The 21122-nt window shown below is 45.4% G+C and overlaps 2 protein-coding genes across 7 annotated transcripts in view; both read right to left on the minus strand.

Moving 5' to 3' along the window:
• Positions 1–4078, minus strand: part of TTF2 (transcription termination factor 2) — a 21255-nt gene extending 17177 nt beyond the window's left edge. Inside the window, exons 1-5 of the mRNA XM_026075917.1 lie at positions 4051–4078; positions 3794–3905; positions 2505–2591; positions 1676–1742; positions 125–1203 (exon numbers count right to left, since the gene is read on the minus strand). Of these exons, the coding sequence (XP_025931702.1) occupies positions 125–1203; positions 1676–1742; positions 2505–2591; positions 3794–3905; positions 4051–4078 (1373 nt within the window). The remainder of the gene's footprint in view (positions 1–124; positions 1204–1675; positions 1743–2504; positions 2592–3793; positions 3906–4050) is intronic.
• A 4147-nt stretch (positions 4079–8225) lies between these two features.
• Positions 8226–20796, minus strand: GPR161 (G protein-coupled receptor 161). 6 transcript variants are annotated; one of them, XM_026075908.1, is made up of 10 exons: positions 20562–20796; positions 19688–19980; positions 17238–17339; positions 16890–16923; positions 16648–16760; positions 16136–16547; positions 14868–15592; positions 13293–13397; positions 10453–10572; positions 8241–8488 (listed from the first exon to the last, which is right to left on the minus strand). In XM_026075908.1, exons 6-10 carry the CDS (start codon positions 16501–16503, stop codon positions 8241–8243), a joined length of 1566 nt encoding a protein of 521 aa, XP_025931693.1. In that variant the 5' UTR covers positions 16504–16547; positions 16648–16760; positions 16890–16923; positions 17238–17339; positions 19688–19980; positions 20562–20796. The 6 variants fall into 6 exon arrangements, with proteins under 6 accessions (XP_025931691.1, XP_025931693.1, XP_025931692.1 ...); XM_026075907.1 differs by lacking the exon at positions 16648–16760; XM_026075911.1 differs by lacking the exons at positions 17238–17339; positions 19688–19980.
• Between the last annotated feature and the right edge of the window lie 326 nt (positions 20797–21122).

Here is a 21122-nt window from a genome sequence, read left to right on the forward strand (position 1 = left end):
GCTACACTGCCTTAGGGGAATTGTCTCATGTTTGGTTTTATTTTAGGTTTTTTTTTTTTTTTTTTTTAAATCTGTGCCTACACTGAATTTCTCCACCAAAACTCCAAATATTTCAGAAAGTTACTGCTGCGAGGGGATACTGCCTTCTGCTGCCTGACATGAGTGGGAGAAGTCACCTTCAGCATAGAAGAAGAAAAAGGAATAACAGCAGCAGTAAATGACCTTCTTCTGCCTCAGCTGCACAACAAGATGGTTGTGAAGAGCTTTAGGGTCCTGGGGTCCTTCTGTGTGAAGTGATGCTGCAGCTCCTGACAAAGATGCTCCCTGATTGCTCTTCCCTGAAGTTCCTGGAAGCACCTCTCTTGGCTGCAAACCCAGCACCAGTTTCTCAGGTTCACCTTTCCCCGATGTGGAAGAAACAAGTACTACTTCATCACTGCCACCATGAGATACTTGATCAGCAGGCTGTCCCAGCTCTGGCCTTATTTTTAGCTTGCATGGTGCTGCCTCCACCCCTGCTCCTCCCTTCAGGAGAGTGTGTTGCAATGCTAGTTGCAGTACTGTTGGGGAAACTGCATTTTCTTCAGACCTTGGTTTCATCTCTTTGTTCTTCTCACCAGTGCATTCTTTCTCTTTGGTTTCTTTATACCCACAGCTTTTTAAGTTTTTCTCTCTACACTGCCCCTCCTTTGGACACTTGGCACTTGTGCTTTGATTTCCAAGGCTTAGTGAAAAGGAATTGGATTTTCCACCCGCCTCTTTCTCCAGATATTCAGAAGACGACTTAGACTCCCTGCCACTGCCACTATGTTTCTCTCCATCCCAAGGGGTGTTTTTTGCTTTCCAAGTCTCAGACAGACTACATTTAGATTCAGACACCATGCTTTCCTTAAATTCTGTGTCATTCTTATTTCCTTTGGATTGTTTCTGTTTGGTTTTCAGTCCTTCTAGAGGCTCTCTCTCTATGGAGGAGTCTGAGGTTGATTTCTTTTCTTTATCTGACACCAGTACACTCTCTTTCTCTGGTTTCCCTCCTTTTGCTCTACTTTCCTCTCCAATGCCTTGTTTAATTTGTTTCCAGGATGATGGTTCACAATTCTTGTCTATCACTTTGAACGGATTTCGTTGACCACCAGGATTGAAAGGAGGTACTGAGGTAGGCCGTGATTCTAAATTTTTTGATGCTTTGGTAGCTTTTGGATCCTGAAATACAAACAAATTATGAAATGCTGCTAACTATGAATACAACCTAGTTACTTCAAGCAAGATTTTGGTCTCTATAAACATCACCTTTCCTATCATTTTAACAGGGTAAAGGTAAACATTTCATCTTTTTTTTTGTTGTTGTTTGTTTTCCTTGTAAAATCACTGCTGGTTTTCTGCTGTCTTTGCCATTCCCATTGTTTTGGGGGACCCAGTCTCAACAGCATCCTTCTCAAAGAAGGAAAACACCTGGAGACCAAACCCAAGTCTCTGAGACTGGAGAACAAGGATTACTTCATACAATGCATTTAGGAGTAAGAGAGGTCTCACTTGGAGTACAGCAGGCTGACAGCCTGTTGAGCTAGAAAGTGCGAACTCTCCTACTGTGTAATTTCAGAGCAAATTGTGTGTTACAGAATGAACAGTCATTCTGGAACAAGCAGACACTCTAATATAAATGACATACTCATACCTGCCACGGGATGCTTCCACACCATTTCTTCCCATTCAATTTACTTTTAAGGCATCGATAAAATAGCCTACCGGAGAACAAAACAAGACTTGAGCTGCATGAGTCAGTAAAGGAACAACTCTAAATGCTCTTTAAGAAGTAGCTTGCACCAAAAACATCAGAGAGAAGATCTCTTGATCTGCACGTCACATCTGGACTTCTGTATAGCCAAAAGTCAGTGTTAGCAACATATAGCTTTTACAACAAAATCATTTTTTGGATAAATTTTTGGTCTTATTATTTTTCTTTGTCTTGAAATGAAAGTTGAAGATGTAGTGGCAAAACATTAATTACTGCTCAGACACCGACTATGATCAAAGCCTCAGAAGACTCTTGTGATTTCAAAGGGTGAGAAAATAGCTAATCTTTTAGTTATACTGCATAGGCCACCTGGTCTTTAAAGCACTTCAGGAACAAAGACTTTGGATGAGACTTTTTTTTTTTTTTTTTTTTAACTGGCAGCCGACAAGAACTGCTGCAAGAGTTTTGTCTGAATTACAATTGTTGAATTTAATGCAATCATCACAAATCTTTGATGAACCTAACAACAGAGCTATGTCTAATTCTGTTAAAAACAATCCTTTTCTGTTCATTTAGGTTTATGCATTTGAACACAATTACAAATAAAAAGAGCAAACATTTTGAAACATACTGTGTGAAGGCCTCAAGCCAAGATGACTATTTCAGGCAGTTTTAAAAGGAAGCTTGGAGTGAGCTGTCGCCAAATAATTCCTAGTGTTGAAATCAGTGGCTACCATATAGTCTTTGTTTCCACTTTGGGCAAACTTACCTGTATTCATCTTTGTCCTGCTGTTGAATCAGGACTTGCAGCTCCACCACATTTCCCTCATGGATCAAACAGTAAGAAGCAGGAATACTGAAAATAAGAGATAAAAAAAAAAAAAAAAGAAGAATAAAGGCAACACAAGCTGCCCACAGAACAGCAACAGCAAGAACATTACCTGGGACAAAACTTAGGAAAATCTTCTCAGAGACTACTTCACTAAGAAAAGAGTAGTCCAGAACTGCTGAGAGCACTAAATTTCCCCCCAAACAGTCAGAATGCTAATCCTTCTTCTTTTCATTTGCAGGACATAACAAAAATTAACAAACTCCTGTTCTATTTCTCCACATATACTCAGGCCACTAGAATTTTCTGCATTGCTTCAATGCAGAAGCTTGCAAACCTCTAGAAGCCAGAATCTGAAATGTAATTAAAAATAATCAAGAATAGATACACAGGTGAATCATCTGAACAATAAATGCACAGGTCTCTAGTTATCAGGTGGTGGTCTACATCTGATGACAAAAAAGCCTGTGAGCTCAAGAGAATCAATGGGCAGTTGGAGATACTAGGTGATTATCTGATTCTTATGCATCTCCTTTACCATAATACCTATTTATGCACAGGCACACATGAAAAGCCTTAAATGGCACTTACCTAAAAATAGAACTATACGAAGAGAGAATATTCTATAAAAAGGAGAGTGGATACCATTGGCAGAGCAGAGGAAAATCATTCTCTTCTTCCAAATATATAATCTGGTTATAATGAGATACTCCATTTTCCATAAGCCATGCTTTTCATACAAAAATAAGAAAAATCTAATCTATTCTGCTGCGATGGGTTGCCTGCCTATCCAAGTGACCAGCACGTTTCCCTCTCTAACCTCTGTGTCCTTCTCCTTAAGGCTTAGGGCTGACTGTTTTCACAGCACCTATTACAATGTCATACATTAGCCCACTAACAGGACTCATAGGGACTACAGAAATGAATAAGCTTTTATGGACTGTGAAAGAATTCAGGTGCTTAAGTGACAAAAATGACAACTTGTGTTCTTTGTGTGCTCAGACTGCTAGTTTTCACTGCTTTATGTACCAGAGCACATACAGAGCAGGCAGCTTCACCTCAGCAGCACCCCCGGAAGCAACAGGCCTGTCCTCCCCCACCTCGTTTCCACCCCCCTCGCAGCCTGACTGCTGCTGCGTTACCCTAGGTCAGCTGCACACCCCCCTCGTCGCAGGCCCCCCAGCCGCCCGCCCGCCCACGGGGCACGGCCCCCCGCCCCCGGGACCTACGGCGCCGGCAGGACGAAGCCGCAGGCCGCCGCGCCCTGCGCTCCGCACACGTAGAAGCTCTTCCCCTGGTTGGGGCCATCGCGGACGCCCGTCTTCAGGACGCAGAGGGACCCTGCGGGGAAGGGGAGAGGAGAGCGGGCCGGGTCAGCGGGCCTGGGCGCCGCCGCCGCGTTGCGTCGCGTCGCGTCGCGTCGCGCCGCAGGCTCCCGGCGGCCGGGCCCCCCCCAACCGTCCCCGCGCGCGCCCCCGCCCCTCACCGTGCCCCGCGCACGCCACAGCCTCCATCACCGCGCGGCAGCCGGCAACCGCCAACCGCCCCAGCCCTGCCCTCGTCCCCGCCCATCCTTCACATCAGCCAAGCCTGCGGAGCGCCTGCGGACCGGCCGCCCAATCGGGGCGGGGCGCGCGGGGCGGCGGAGCCAATCGCCGCTGCGCTCTGAATTCTCGCTTCTTCTCTCCGCCCCGCTTCGCTCCCTGGCGCTCTGCGCAGGTTCTGCTTTCAAACGGCGAGGGAAAGGGCGGGAAGAGGAGGGCGCGCTGCCATTGGCGGCTGCACGCCACGTGAGGGCCTCGCGCGGCCGCCCCCGGTGGGCGTGGCCGTCAGGTTCTGCTCTGGGCTCATCCCGCGCAGCCTGCAAATTTCTGCGGATCTGCAGCCCTGTCGTTGCAGGCAGAATCGGGCCTTTTTTTTTTGTCTGAGAAAGGAGAAAAATGGGCATTCAATGTATTCCGCCCCCTTTGTTACTTTGGAGAACAAAAGCATGGTGAAATATCTCATTTCCTGAAGATGTTCATTCAGATTTTGAAGACCTGTCAGATTCTGATGCTATTTAATTAACTCAGATGTAAATTTGCACAATTTCAGTTACAGAATCACAGAACAGTTGAGGTTGGAAGGGACCTCTGGAGATCATCTAGTCCAACCCCCCTGCTCAAGCAGGGTCACCTAGAGCACGTTGCACAGGATTGCATCCAGGAGTGTTTTGAATATCTCCAGAGAAGGAGACTCCACAACCTCTCTGGGCAACCTGTTCCAGTGCTCTGTCACCCTCACAGTGAAAAAGTTTTTCCTCATGTTCAGATGGAACTGTCTGTGTTTCAGTTTGTGCCCGTTGCCTCGCGTCCTGTCGCTGGGCACCACTGAAAAGAGTCTGGCCCCATCCTCTYGACACCTTCCCTTCAGATACTTGTACACATTGATAAGATCTCCTCTCAGCCTTCTCTTCTCCAGGCTAAACAGGCCCAGCTCCCTCAGTCTTTCCTCATAGGGGAGATGCTCCAGTCCCCTAATCATTTTCGTAGATTAAGCCAGTTAAGCTACTCTGAAGTGAAAATGTGGTAGCACAACCAGCACCACTGTCTTAACAGTTCAGCTCCATCTTTAATTACGGACTATAGAATACTGTCAGGTAAACACGTTTATGGTTTTGTACCTTTTAATTTACAACCAACCATGTATTGTACTTCTTAAGGCTCTGAATCTTGTTGGCATTTGGCCAGGCGTATAGTACCATGCACTGCCTGGAGGTTTTATCAACTGTTTTTTACTGAACTCATCAATTATTTGGTGGACTATAAGGAGGTGCATTTGATAGGTCCAGCTATGATCTCCAGAAGCCCAAACCTGGAGTGATTTATGCAGGTACAGCTGCATACTGAAAACCAGCAAGAGGGGTGAAGCCTGTATTTCATCCAGGATTTGCCCTTGTATTTTGGAAGTCTAATTCCAGGTGCCACTGCTGCCATGTTCATCCATTTGCTTTAGACTTTACTTCCATGAAGTTCATTCTACTTTTTAAATTAAAAAGGTTTTAAGTAATTTTAAGTTGAAATAACAGTAACATAAACAAACATTCTGGACCATTAGAAGCTGGAAATATTTTTTCTTTTGCATTTAAGGTGGGGAATACAATTTTAAAAATCTGTGCACTTCTTAATTACTGGTTTCTTTAATGACAATTCAAGTGAGATAATGACACTGGTAATAACAGAATTATGGAGAAGTTATAATTTGTTGTTTAATAAAAAATACTATTAGCAACATTTACACTAAGTAATGGATTAGTGAAATTAACACTGAGAGCCAGTCAGTCATGATGTAAACTGATGCAACTCTACCGACCCGCCTGAAGGCTGAATTTGGCTCAGTACCTTTGTGAATTATGTGCTTTTTACATAGTACTAACAATTTTGTGCTTTTACATGTGCCTTGGTATTTTTCCCTCCTAAGTACTACACCATTTTGGCCTAGCACCTACTTCTTTCCACGAGTATCCATTCAGTCTCATGTGTGCCCTTTCAGTACCTTCATGCTCAGTGACAGCTTTGCTCAGCTCTTTTTGAAGCAGGAATATGAAATAAAAGGGAAGCAGATAAAACATTTCGAGCCATGTGAGGCGAGCGCATACCTTCAGGAGTGCTGACTACAGTAAACAACTGTGACTGTAACGTTCATGATAGCAATAATGACCTCAGTCCACGGCATTTCCTAGCAAGTACTGGGACTTTGTTTTTGAATGTCTGCCCAAAGGTGCCAATTTATTTGTTTAATAGGCTAGAAAGGAAAATTACAGGCATGAAGAGGAGCTGGAATCCATATGCTGCTCTCTAGAGCATCAGCTCTCCATACTGCCCAAACTAGGCTTCCTTTTGTAAGTCTTAATTCCTGAATTACGCAAAGAAGCATCTTACTGGTGCTTAAGTGTTCTTGCTTTAACAGTCTGTTCTTAATCAGCAAACCATGTACTGAATTTTAAGCATGCACTTAAATCTCACTTGGGAACGTAATGGGATTCAAGCTGGTTCATAAAGTGCTTTGTCCAGAGATGGACAAAAGCTTGTGCTGCAATACATTTCTGAATTGGGAAAACAGACAAACAGGATGTCTAAATACAGTACTGGACTGAGGCTCTGCCTCAGAAACAGTTTGTTTGAGCAAGTCACACACAGCCATAATTTAACAAGTGTACACCCAGCTTTTGCCCAGATGGAAATATCCTGCCCCGATTTCCAAAGTATCTGCAGCAAAAATTCATACAAACCGCTTCTGGGGAAAGTCGGGGGGAAGGAGACACAAAGTATGCCAACAAATGCAGACTCTTGGTCCTTAAGTCCATTTGCCATCCACTCCCAAGAAATTATCCGACTAATCTATGTCTCTCTCTTTGAAATAGGCAATAAGGCAGGGCTATAACCCCCACAAAGTAAGGAAGGGGCCAGCCCAGGAAGGCACAGAAAGGTTCCTCAAGATGGGCATTCTCTTATAATCCAGCTCATTTTCTCTTTTCATAACAAACCTTTCCACCTTCACAGCTGGTTTAATTTCCAGCAGCTTTTTAACTGTTGCTGAGTCCCCCTTCTTGGCAAGCAGGGCTGATAAACTGTCTCACAAAGGCCTAACAAGGTCATGTCTGTACAGTGCTTAGAACATGCAAAGTGCAATATAAGTGCTAAATGTTCTTATTTCAGAGGTTAATGAATTAAACTCCAAGGAATATATGCACTGAGGTAACTATTGCTTAAATACTACAGTGTCTTCCGATAAAAAAAGAATTCAAATAACTCTCAGAGCTTCTCTCTATAGGAAAGATGAATCCTGAATATATCATTAATATTAAAGTGGTAATACCTCATTTATATTCTGTCAAACTTTCCACAACTGTAGAGTGCCCTTTAGCAAAAGCAGAATCTAGAAAGTGAACTGAAGTTTTCTGAGAAACAAAGAATTTTGCATGCCATTCTTCCACACCACCTCTGTGATATTTATAGCACTGGTCTGCTTCCCTCCATTACATCTGAGAAGTTAGTGTCTCATAAAACAGAAACAACGTACAATCCAGTTTCATATTCAGCATTCTAATGGTTGAACAGCTGGAAATATCATCAGCTAGCACGGGTAAATAGGACCATAATCTGCATGAAAGTTCAGATATTATGCCTTAGTTAAATCCATGCTCCATCATTTGGGAATCTGCAACAATACATTGTATGAAACATTCAATGCACAAGCTCCTATCAGAGCACTCGTACCTCCAGGTCTGGTGTACAGACTGATTATCCAGGTGGTCAGAAAAGGATTTCTGCACTACTGTATAAAACATTGTACATACCTTTCCTTTTTCATCCCTATATCAATTTTGGCCACTAATGGACACAAGATCTGATGGGCCAACGATGTGGTCCATGAAACCAAATCCTGTGTTCTTACGCATTGTGTGATAGATTTAAGACATGGCACAGAAAAAGTCAATAGCACACTAAACAGTAAACAAATACTGCTGTAAAATGCTGATGTAAGTATATACCACAATTCAGCTGGCTTTCAAGTGTTCTTCACAAAACACTGAAAACATCCCAACAAGGTATCCCATTTCTGTTAAAACAGTAACAGCTGTATTAGGTCATGCTTAGTGGTTTCTTCTTGTTTTTTTTAATTCTACTGCTCCTGTCAAATATTCCCTTCATCGATGCTTTGCAGCTGAAGTCTTTGGCTAGCATGGGGTCTGGTACTACGCCGTGTGTTCATACTGCTTCCTGGCAGAGTCCGCACAGGGAACAGAACTCCTGGTAAAGCCTCCTCCCCAAATAAGCTGATTTTCACATCTGCTTCAATAGCTTTTGCTAAACTGGATGCATAACTGTCCAGAGATTTATGGACTTCCGCTCTTACATGAAGAACAGAATTCTTCGCAGCTTCTGGAAGAAAAAAAAACAGTAGAACATTAACAGTCAAATAGCATGACTGTGAATTCTTCAAGACTAATACTGGTCCTCTTGTAAAGATATGATCATGTCTGCTGCAAAATAACACTCTACACAGCACCTTTACCAAGAATAGCCAGGGTTCCCAAACCATTCTATGAACATGAAGCGACCCTAAGTCACGTAGAGAAAGATTATCCCCAATTCAAGAAAAAAAAAAAAAATCTAAAGAAGCAAAGTGCTTATACATATATGTTTAACTTGGAATTAAACAAACGTTGAATGATTTTCTGGATCTGAATCTATGCACACAGTAGTTTACTGGTCTGAATTTGAAGCCAACTAAAGTCAAAGGCCATCTTTCTCCTTACTACATAGACTACATATGAATAGGGACAGTGGAAATTGCCTGAAATCAGGCAAGAAGTCATACAGGAGATTGGAACAAAACTCTCAGTTCTTACTTCCTTTGCTGTGCACAGCACTTACAACCTTACAGGCATTCTCAGTGCACTTAAACTAAGGTCTCACACTTACTGACGTGCAGTGTAAGAGCTATTTTATAACATGCTTTAAGCCCAGCAAACACCAAACTTTGTGTTTATGGATTAGCAGTCCCCAAATTCCAAGTGCTTCTTCCAAGTAGTGAAGAAAATCAGCAAAGCCTACTGTTCTTAGGCTTAAATTTGCTCTGCTGGCTTCCATACTTCCACTGGAGACGCTGTTGAGTTCTGAATAACAGGAGAGGTTGAAGACTGCTGTTGCAGACAGTAGAATACTTGTTCCCAGCCTTTTATTACCTTGGATACACCTAGTATCCAGGGTTGATGTTGGTGCTTTTATAACATCTATATACTTCTTTACACACCAGCATGTTGGGTAACACTGGTATTCATCCTGAATATAACACTCCAATGAGGCTGCTGAAATCATTTAAAACCTGAGACACTCCTGACAACTCCAAGACATACCAAGAAGACTTTGCTAAACATGCAGGGAACTATTGCACTAAGATCTCCCTCCTCCTTTGAATCCCACAAAAAATTAGATACCTGCCCCTATCTAATCCCTTAGGAAGATGATGGGAAACTTATGGCAATATACTGGTCCAAGAAAATAGTCAGCTCATGCTGGGAGGAGGGCAAGAGTGAATTTTGCAAAGACACTTACAAGAGAAAATTCCACAGAAAGTGTCTCTCAATAGCAACAGTATTTCAGAATAATAAAAATCAGTCAGTTTTTGTTATTATTTGATTCTTACAGGCATTATCCTCATTTTTGTGCTGTCTGCAATCATTTATTAATTCATCTATTCATGATCAAGTCTTCTAGTCCATATTACCATAATTATCAGCTTACTTTAACATATTTTACAATCACAGCAGCACTTTGCTATTACAGAATCAACAAGTGAGCTGACTGAAAAATAAAATGCATGTGGCTCATCTACTTTCACCTACTGCGAAATATGCAAAAAGTAAATGAAACAATGAAAATGTATTCAGAACATTTAAATCTGTAAATGGAAGGATTTTAACTCTGTGAATGACAAAGTTGAAAGGGGGCAGCAAAGGAAACACCGGGATAATGGAATCAAAGTACGAAGGCAGGAAAATATATTCCTTGAGAAATGTAAACAAGATAGACTGATAGCAGCTGGATGAGTGGAGTTGCAGAGAAGACACTGCTGTGCAGCATAAATGGTGTGTATGCAGTGAATCCCAGCTTCTGGTTCTTGTCATTATCTGGTACTACTTGAGAACTGGAAGACTGACCTGCTCTTACTTCTGCTGTTCCTGCATGAAGGATCAGGTCTCTCTGGGTGAGCAGAGAGACACTGGATACATTCTAACACAATTATGAAGGTCCTGGGAGGTTTCCTGAGAGGGCAGCATAGTTGGTTCTGAGTATTTCCATACTTACCCTCTACAAACCGACACAAACCCATACAAACCCACCTTTAATTTGTTCCACTTCATCTTCAAATGTCACTGAACTCCTCCTTCGAGGAGGACAGATGCAGTGCGGGGGATGAGGGCCATCTGAGCTATAATCTTCTAGAAGCATTGCATCTGTTCCTGAAACAAAGCAAGAGTTCTCAAGCAAAACAGGGTAATGCTGGGACACAATAACAAGGCCACCTGAAGAAAGGAGCCAAAATTTAAGTGGTGGCAAAAACTTTTCAGTTTATAGCAATCCTTTCAAAAGATGTCTAAACCAGCTTTTGAGGGTAGATTTCAATTTGAATTAAACACTGCACATAAAAAGAATGAGGTCAGAGTTTTAATTGAAAGGATTTGGAAGTATTTTCATTAGCTATCTAAAACCTCAAGCAGCTCTGAAATCAGCTGCAGAGCTTATAACATCTATAGGACATCAGGCAAAGGTGAAACCTTACCTGCAGTAAATAAAGGGTGAAGTTGAGGGCAACTTCCTCCATGTCCTGATCAAGACAGGGGCCAACAGTGCCCGTGTTAGAGGCAGACAACCAAAGCTGCCAAATGTCACACTTGTAATTAGCACTGGATGGAAATTTGAACTGGGGAGTTTTCTGTTCAATTTATTTTGTCTCTAACAACTTACCTGGACTTTCTTAAAGTGTATTTTAATGGGGGAAAATCCCCTGTTGGCTGGGAATGATTTTCCTCCACTGAGTCACTTTTTCAGTTCATGAAACATTTTCTTCTTAACCTCCCTGCACTTTGCTTTGCACTTTTCTAATCTAAAATATGGTGCACAACAAAATTCATCTTGACATCTTTGCCTTGCTTTCACACAAAGGGCAAGACTGCAGCCTAGTCCACCCTTGTGGTGCTGGTCCCCCTGCTGTAGAAGCAGAACATATGTTTCAGGGAGACACTAGGACAATGCCAAGCAAGTACTCTTCAGGGAAACTGCTGCTGCAAGGCATAACTTGTGTGCGCTTGGTCTGTGACACTTTACTTTCAGTCTATTTACTCCTGTGGTGTGACAACTGGCCAAGGACAAAGAGCCTTCGCAGGTTTCATAGCTCCTCCAGATGGTGGCTTTTTGCCACTCTTCACCCACTTGAATGCTTTTGAGTCCCAAATTTATTCTTTCATAGGGTTTCCAGGGCCAATTTTACAGAATGCGAGAGAAAGACATTGCTGGGGAGGGGATGTGCCTTTAGACAACATATTGATCCATGTCTGCATTTTGCTGACAATTCATTGTTATATAGCAAAGTGATAAACTTTTTAAGGTTTTTTTTTTTGGTGTATCCTTTCATATGCCTTTTCCAACACACAAGAGACAGAAGGAACTGCTCTCCTAACACACAGTACAAAATGAGCTAATTACTTTCTGTGCTGTTCTGGGGATCAATTGGGGTTTGAGGCTTTGTCTACTGCAAACAAAAAGGAAGCCCTTACTGATGTCCAAGGGTACAGAATCAAACTGCTCCTCATCACAAATGTAGTGTGCAATGGAAAGGTAGCATTAGGAAGAAAGAGATACTTTCTTCGAGGCAGAATTTTAGCATGATTTTTCAAACACGCACTGAGTGAAGAGACTAGCCTCTCATACTTACAGGGTAGATCTTTGTCTTTGGAATAATTGATCGTAAGGCAGCATTTCTATCAATTAGGACTCAGATCTTCTACCTCAGTATCTGGTATACATCTGGCACCACTTGGATTTTTCCTTTCCTACTACTTTATCTGCTTTTTTACAATGTGAAAAGACCAGCTTTTTACCAGGGTAGATACAGACAACTGCATTGCAGGTCATAGTTCCACATACTGCAGCAGACAGCATTAGAGAGGGACTAAGGCTTCTCCTCTTCAACTCCACACAGCAAGGGTGTAAAGCAAAACTGTATTTCACAGAGGATCACTATGCATCCATTCCCAGGGTATGGACTGCATCCCCTCCATAACAAACGCTGGCACTTCTAACAGTATTCTGTATGTATCTGGTTTGGTCATTTGTTTAAACTGTTCAGTATCATTCCTCAAAAGATGCTAACACAGCATGCTCTGAAGTGATGCAGGTTTCACAGGATGCTATTCTCCTCTGTCACATACAGCTACAGAATATCCATAGCTGTCATAAAACTAGTTTAAAGCAGCTACAAAAATAAATCCCAGCTCCCTAGTCTTCCTTTACAGAAGTAAGGAAGAGACCTCTAACACCAAGCAAATGTTAGAAGATCACTCTTCAGTGTCTATAGAAGAGAAATGGTCTTTCAAATAATCTAATTACAATTAAGGATTTTAGAAAATGTCCCTAGAATGGTAGCTGAAATAACTCCCAGAAAATCCTGCTACAGTTCTGGATAGAAAATGACTGGTAGAACCCTGTGTTCTTTTCCAAACCATCTTGAATTGGGAGATTTTAAGTAGCCATCATAACCTGAAACTATCTTAAGTGGTTTTGTTTCGACTCCAGGATGAATAAGACAATGCCTTTTACAAACTAGGAAAAGAGAAGCACATTCTCCCCAGCACTTTGTTGCTCTGTTCCTTGGGGATACAAGGAAGGTCCCTGAAGAATGACAGAAACTAAAGGAGAAGGGCAGGAGCAGTGTATCGTGTTCCCAGGAAGCATTACCAAAGGAAGGTCATTAATCCCTAGAGTAAGCAGAATTTTGCAGGTAGACACGTTCAGAGCAGGAGAGAAAAACAGCAACTGCAGCAGTTCTTTGTGACAACTGGATGCTTCATGTTATTCCTCCACCAAGAACCATCTTTGTGTGAATACAGACCATCCCAGAGATTTCCCAAATTGCAAGTGCAATCTTCTGCCCAAGAAAAGAGAGCAAGAGACTTTTAGTTACCTGAATCTTGCGAGCAGCTGAAACCTGTGTCTCCTGTGCTGCTGCTGTTTCCTAATGGCCGTCCACCTGCCATGAGGGCAGTGAGATGGGGAGATAGTCCCAAATCTGCAAAACAGTTTAATTCTCATCACATACTGGATGTTTAGGGGGTCTACAACAGTAAAATCCTCTTCCAGTAATACCCACTGTATTGGCTTATTTACCCTTCTGTCCGTAAAACTTACCCCACTGATTCCAGTGTACAGCATTTGGACTTCCCATCTTAGAAACCCAATCAGCAGCTTTCAAGCATCCTTAGAGTTCTTCTATATGGCAAGTCTCCTTTCTATCTATGCCATCTCCCTCCCACTCTTTTTGCAATTGCCTGTATTTATCAGCAAGCCAGGCTGAACATAGAGCAGACATACTCAGAGAGATGGGGACTTTCTCCAGATACCTTCTAGCCAGAGAATGAACTGGTAGCCACGTGTGGCTGTGACAGACCATTAGTGTAGCAGGAAAGTCACTAGTGAGGTTGGGGCACCGAGATGCCTGCCTTCTTTCACATCCCCAAAACAGGAAGGGAGGAGATTCTAGGATTCCTGCAAATGTGCTGTCTTTGGATCTGCTTAAGGACTGTTTTTTTTTCTCTCAGCCTCCACCTGATACAGCTGATAAATTTGAAGCTGTCAGTTGCTCGTCACTTGGAAAGAGAAAGGAACTTTCTGTCTTTTCTCTCTCACCTCAGTTCCCAATGAATTCATCCACAACATCTCCCGGATACAGATTTGCCAAAGGGAGGAGTGTTAGCAGCTTGCGGTGTGGCTGCAGCTGCAGAATTCTTTCACTTACATGGAGTCTCTCCCAGTGATTCCAGGTTTCAGAAAAGACAATGGATGCCTTGCTGCTCTTCCCTCCCTTTTATATTTCAGATCTTCTTTCCCAATTAAATAACTTCAGTTCCTGCCTCTGCATGCAATGTCCCGAGGAACACCATGAAGATGTCCTAGTTTTGGAGAGTTTCAGAGCATTCTGAACAGGATCAGGAAAATGATCAGAAATCAGGATTTCATTGGAGCTCTTGGCCTGCAACTCAGGAAGGTGTCTAATAGGTTGTTTCTTCTCCAGTTATGGTATTTTTTTCACAACCATTAAGACTAAAAATGGAGTTTATAGAAATTTAAGACCAGTGTAACTTCAGTGAAGCTCAGAGAGCTGTAGCATAAAGCCAGGAATCAGAGCATGAGTGCCACAGGATATATTATTGGTAGTGCTCAAATTTGGATTACATAAAGTAGTAACAAGTACATATGAAGAAGATCTTGAGAGAGAAAAAAAGTTTTTTTCTTTCTTTTTTTTTTTTTAATTAACCTCATCACCATGTCTTTTTGGGAAAATTTTACTAGAGTAGGAGAAACTCCCACAAAAATCAGCCTCCTTCCTGGTGTCTATAATAATTTGAACAAAAGACCCCTGAAACCTCCAGAAACACCCCACTTGCTTACAGAGCCCCGAGACATGCCAAGTACACACAGACACTAAGCACTGTTCTTACTAGTACTAAGGAAGAGTGTCTTTCGTAACTACATATCTTACCTGTGATCCTATTGGAAATGCTAAATAGCCTTGATGTCCTGTGCCGCTGAACAAAGGACTCGCGGTAGTACCGATCCCCAAAGCACATTCCTAGTAGTTCCTTGCGCACCGTTTTGTTCCACAGTCCATAAATCAGTGGATGGCAAATGGCACTGGAAAAGGACAACCATGTAGCTAATGTCTCCCAGGCAGGGGAAATACTATTTTTTCCCCAAAGTGCCTCTGATGTAATTACTACCATGTAAGGCCCCCACGTAATCACAAAAGCACCGATGACAACCAAGATGGTTATGAAAGCTTTGCACTGGTTGGCAGAGTAGACAACTCCTTGGAAAGCGTTCCTTCGGCTGCCTGAAGATGATGTGGAGGTGCTGGAGTTCTTCCTCCCATTCCTCTGAGATTCTTCCTCCACAATAACCACGCTACCACAGTGGATTTTGCGAGCTTTAATCCTTGCCACACGGAATATGAATCCATAGCAGATCATCATGACCAAGAAAGGCAGCAACGCACACCAGATCTGCCAAAAGGCAGTGTAGCCAGCCTCTTTATGCCAGGCCGCCACACACATCCATTTGAACTGGTCAAATTCCAAAGATGACCAGCCAAAGAGAGGAGGGAGACAGCCAATAAGGGAATGTAGCCACACGTACACAAGAGCTACCACTGCTCTGTTGCCTGTAATCTTCATTGGGTAAACCATCGGGTACAAGACAGCATAGTACCTGGTGGACAAAAAGGAAGAGTCAATAGGAGCACAAAAAATGTACAGTAAAAAAGGAACATATTTTAATGATATTGGTATCTAGTCATCTTTGTAGAACACGCTCTTTTCTCCAGACCTCAAAGTGGGCTCAGAGGCCTTGTTATGAATAGTTTTATTTAAGAATCACATCTTTGCCGGCAAGACTCTGAAAGTCACCTGAAGGCACACATGCAGCTATTAACTCTGTCTCTCTGTGTGAGTGCATGCTTTGGATATATTTGGAATTTTGTTTACTTATTGTTTCTCAAGTAATATGTTATTATACCATCAACAGCTTTAAAAAAACTCTAGATGCATGACAGCATTTTGCATTATTGATGACAACACTTTCTTCTGTTCTGTGTCAAAATCTCATAGGGGGTGAATGAAATCAATGGTAAGTCGTTATAATGTAATGTATGGTGATCCACTGCAGTGCTTCTCGACCCTGTGAACAGCCAACAAGTCCTTCTGTGAAACGACTAGGCAATTTGTTTTCACTCATTATAAGAGAGATGCTTACCGGTCTATTGCTATGAGCCCAAGAGTGAGCATGCTGGCTGAGCTGATCAGCATGTAGAGCAGCGCTGAGAAGTTGCACCAAACAACTCCAAAGATCCATTCCCTCCTGATGGAGCTGGTGACAACGAAAGGTAGTACCAGTACAGAGAGAAGAAAGTTGGAGAGGGTCAAGCTGAACACAAACTTGTTGCTCAATGTGAGAAGGTAAGACTTCCGGTAGAGGGTAACAACAATCACCAGGTTGCCCAAACAGATGAAAATGGCAATGACAATTATAGCAATAGACTCGGTGACTCTGACAGCCCCGTTTTCCTGTGTGGTGAGGTTCCTCAGGCCCTTCACATTGATGAGGGAGGAATTGCTGCTCATGGTCAGAGTGTGCAGAGCTGGAGCAGCCAAGACATGCTGAGCAGCTATAAGCAGAAAAACAACACTCAGAGACATTCAGGCAAGATTTCCTTACACCCTCTCCAAAGATCAAGGGCTCCTTTACTCATATTAATTAAACTTTACCTGTAGGATACAGGAAACCATTTTAGATGGGAAAACAAAGGGGCAGGAAATTGCCCATGGGCACACAAAAGAGGTTAATGACAGAGTTAAATCCTGAAGAGGGGAGAAACCGTCTGAAAGACAGAAAGAGGTAGATGGAAAGGGATGGGGGGAGGAAGAAATAAGGAAGAAAATTAAAACATTTTATTTAATATTTTTCTAGGGATCTTACTTGTTTCTAAGTACTGATCAGCCATACTTACCAGCTGTACATCTCACTCAGTCCCTTCATCTAGGCTGTGAAGAAACAATAATGATGCAACTATTAGTCTTTGTTTCTCTCAATTAAAAAAAAAAATCACTTTTTTTTTTCCTGCCTGCTTATCCTAACATTGTATTCTGCCCATGTAGCATTTTCTGGTGGTCTGTGGATGCCTGGCTAGTCATACCCTGCTGACTCTTAACAGTTGCTAGGTAACATTCAAAGAATCAGGGAGCACTGCAACATACTCTCCTAATGTCACTTCTCCACGTACACGATCACCTTAGCTACCACAGTGATCACTGCCCAACATCCATCCCCCTAAGTCATAACCTCAGTTTTGCGAGACCTCAGTATTTTCCTCAGGGCTGCAGCAGTCTTCTGCCTGCTGTCTACCACAGGCATTCCTAACTGCTTCATTCAATCCTTCACCCATCTGCAGGCCAGCACACTGAAAAAAACACCAAAAATGCATGTATGAAAACTGAATAACCAAAAAAGGAGTCCACCAAGTAATAGGAAGTTGATCTTAACATTTTTTGGAAATCAGCGACCCACTAAAGGTATCTCGCTGAGACTATGCCCATCCATTGTTCCCAAATGGCCAGGAGTACTCAAGAACCTCTTCCCTCTGTGAGGCTGTTATGGCCTTAGGCAACATTGTCAGGCTGGAGAGCCGTATTTTTTCAATTTTTATCTATGCCTTCCTAAGGGCCTAACTGAAGACATTATTGAGCCATGCTTTGTAAAATCTAGCTTAACTCTTCTCTAGTGAAATTGCCAACTGTTTGCAATAGTGTTTCTCTTAAAGTTTCTCTTTAAATATGCCTGCACCACCTTTGTGAGTCTTTCCAACACCTTTTAAAACACATAGATTTTAGAAAAGAGGCTATCCAAGACCAGCCATAGCCTCTACCTATACTAGTGACACCCAGGTAACATGCTCCTACCCTTCCCCTCAGAGCTGCATCCAGCCCTGCTTTACCCAAAAGGAGGAAAAAGTGCCCAGCAAACCTGCCCAGCAGGCAGCAGGGAACAGCTGGCTGTTAAGCAGAAGGGCCAAAGGGCCTGGCTCTGTGGGCCCCACCTCAGACAGGGGCAACTGCCTGGTGGGACAACCAGGGGGGTGGCGGCCTCTTTGCCCAGGGCCAGCACTGCTAGCAGTGCCAACCACACACTGGCTGCAGGGCTGGACGGCCAGTCACCGGCTGAACTCCTCTCAGGGAGACGAAGCAGCAGGGAGCAGGCACGCTGACACACACGCACGAGCAAAGCCCTTGAGAGAAAGCCAGTGCTGCTTCCCTGATTAAAACCACGTGCGGTTGCAGCACCAGTTGGCGAGAAAATGGGGTGGGGGGGAGAGCCGCGGCTAGCGGAGCGTTACTTTGTTAAGCGCAACCCGCAAGGGTTAAGCGAGCGGAGGGAGAAGCAACATCTTCGCGGAGCCCCTTCGAGGCGAGGGCCTTCGCCGTGGGGCCCGCGGCGGGATGCCGCAGGGCCGGGAGGCAGGTGGCGGGAAGCAGCCCCGGCCCCGGGCAGGGCCCCCTCCCCCGCTGCCGAGAGGCCCCGGGAAGAGCCTCCGTTTTGCCCCCTCCACCGCCAACAACGCGCGGGGAAGGGGGGCAGCCTCCACCGGGCCGGGCATCCCTCAGCCCTCCTCGTATCGCCGCGCCGAGCCCGCCCTGCCCCTCGGCGGAGAGCGGGGTCCCCGCCCCGCTGCCGCCGTAACGGCCGCTCCCTTCCCCCCTCCCCCGCCCCGTAACGGCCGCTCCCTCCCGCGTAACGGCCGCCGCAACGGCCGTTGGCCCGGGCGCGCGCTGCCCACACGCACTCACCGCCGCGCCGCGCCCGCCGCCGCCGCCAGGGCGGGACGTTTGGGATTACAGCGCCCCGGGCCCCCCGCCGCCGGGAGAGAGGCCCCGAGCCGCGGCCCGACCCTCCCCGCGATGCCCATGCCCCTGCCTCCTCCCCGCCGCCCGCGCCGCGGCGGCCCCCTCCCCTCCGCTCCCGCTCCGCCTCCCTCCGTTTCCTCGCCCGCCGTCCCCTCTGCCCGGGCTTCCTCGTCACCTTCGCTAGCGCTTCCTCCTCCGCCGCCTCTCCCCGCACCCCTCCGCCCCATCCCGCTCGACTGCCCCGCCGCCGGGGCGGCACGGAGGGCTGCGCGGCGCAGGCGGTACTGCGCTGGTCCCGGAGGGCAACGCGGGGCGTTTGAACACCCATCGTGAGGGGTCGGCGATACAAACTGCCTCTCCGAAGAGGGCTGCGTCTGGCTGACCTCAGCTTGTGATGCGAGATCAGGGTCCCTCCAGCACCGCTTGCTCTCATTCAGCTGTATCTCCATTTGGGGAGAGAGGGGTCTTTTAGCAGGGCTAAAAGACTATCTATCTACTATCTACTAGTAGGGCTATCTACTGTGCCGCCTTGGGAAAATAACTCAATTACCCTGCCAAATGGGGACAATATCATCTACCCCACAGGTTGGTACTGAGGCACTGTTATTGGTCTGTGATATGTTAGATCCCTTCACAGCCTTCATTCATTTGAAACCTCGGAGGTTCAGTAGGAAGGAATCAATTTTACACAGATTAGGAGGTGAAATGACTTGCCCAAGCATATAGAACAAGTAAGTACACAAAGTAAGGCACAAAGAGGGACAGATCCTAATTCCTAGACTTCCCAGACTATGAAATGCTTTTAAAAGAAATGCAGGTGTAAATTGGGGAGGGAGGAAGGCAGATATATTTTTTTCAAGAAGCAAGACATAAACTGCAGCATAAAGGGCCAAGGGTAATTAAATACCTTTTTTTGTGCATTCCTAATTCTGAGCTTCTCCATATCCTGGCAAGGCCCTTAGTGCAGAGGACAACTGCTCTGACTGCAGCTTTGTTGTGTAACTTAGAATTTTGTGTTGCTCTGTAATTTAGGATAGATGATAGTTCTTGGATAGATGTAGTTCTTTGTGACATGTGTGTCACATTCCCATGGCCATTCTCTTGGCTTGGCCTGACACTGCAGTCTTCCAAAGGAACAAGCAGGACCGCCTGTCATTCATGCTTATATGCTACAGAAATTTCCTGGGGAGTTGGTTTGTCCTTTTGATGACACAGAAAAGCAAAATGAGCATCCAGCCATCCATACTGAAAAGTTTTTAATCAGTTGTATCAATCCTTTCATATAGGATTTCAGGTTTACAATACTATCACATTTTGTTTGACATTCAAAGTCATCTTTGGACAGCATTCAAGAAGAGATCAAACAAATGCAGGAGACTGTAAATGTATGTACACATGTAATACATTAAAAAGAAAAAAAGGTGTTTGTATGTAGCAGCAGAAGACAACTAGTGACACTTCTTGATCCTCTGAACATATCAGTCCTAGTAAGGAACCTTCATGACTTAGAGCTCCCAGCGACTGCTCTTACACACCTGTTAGCAGAAACACCACATAAATCCTGCATTAGCAGGAACACATATTGCCCCACGAGCTCCGCTCTTAGCTCCCATAGCAGGGACAGCACAAAGGGAACATCAGAACAAGAACTGGTCTTTCTGCTCGCTGACTGGCCTTAGCAACTCGCCACCGGTGAGAGCCGCGGGCGGGCCGGCCCGCTGGATACACACACTTTGCACCGGTTGGTGTGGCGTCTGCAGCTGGCTCCGCGGGAGACTCACCTGAGCTCGCCGCCTTTAAGCGCACGCCGCGCCTAATTGCCTCCCCCATCGCACTTCAAACCCCCGGCACAGGAGCTCAGGGACGCCCACACATCCTGGGGGCGTTGATGGGCTCCCACAGGCACCACGGAGACCCCCAGTCGCGCCTCACAGCGCAAGAGCCGAGGAAGCACGGGCGCCTGGCGTCGCCGCCGCCCGCCCTCATCATGGCGCCCGGCCGCCTCCGTCACGTGACACCCCCGCCCCCGGCCGCGTTCCCTCCCGCCCCGCGTCGCCGGCTCTGCTCCCCTCCCCGCGCGCGGCGCCGCGCGGCCCCCATGGCGCCTTCCGGGGCTGCGCGCGCAGCGGCTCGCTCCCGGAACCGGAAGCTCGCGGAGGTGTTAGCGGTGCTGCTACCGTTAGCGGCCTCCGGGCGGAGCGGCGGAGCGGCGGGGCGGGGCTAGCGGCCGCCGCCGCCGCTTCTTGCGCCGCCGGCTACCTTGTCCTCGCTGCTGCCCCCTCGGTGGGGCCGCCCCCCTCGCCGCCGCCATGCACCCCGTTTTTCAGAGCAGCCGCCGCGAC

This window comes from Apteryx rowi, unplaced genomic scaffold (assembly GCF_003343035.1).
Source record: "Apteryx rowi isolate R43461 unplaced genomic scaffold, aptRow1 scaffold_413, whole genome shotgun sequence".
NCBI classification, from domain to species: domain Eukaryota; kingdom Metazoa; phylum Chordata; class Aves; order Apterygiformes; family Apterygidae; genus Apteryx; species Apteryx rowi.

Excerpts from the sequence above, each read along its gene's own strand:
- GPR161 (XM_026075906.1), bottom strand. The coding sequence starts at position 16,503 with ATGAGCAGCAATTCCTCCCTCATCAATGTGAAGGGCCTGAGGAACCTC. Across the intron at positions 15,593-16,135 it reads GGGCTCATAGCAATAGACCG|GTACTATGCTGTCTTGTACC; the intron begins GTAAGCATCTCT and ends TTTGTCCACCAG. Across the intron at positions 10,573-13,292 it reads CAGCTGCTCGCAAGATTCAG|GAACAGATGCAATGCTTCTA; the intron begins GTAACTAAAAGT and ends GCTTTGTTTCAG.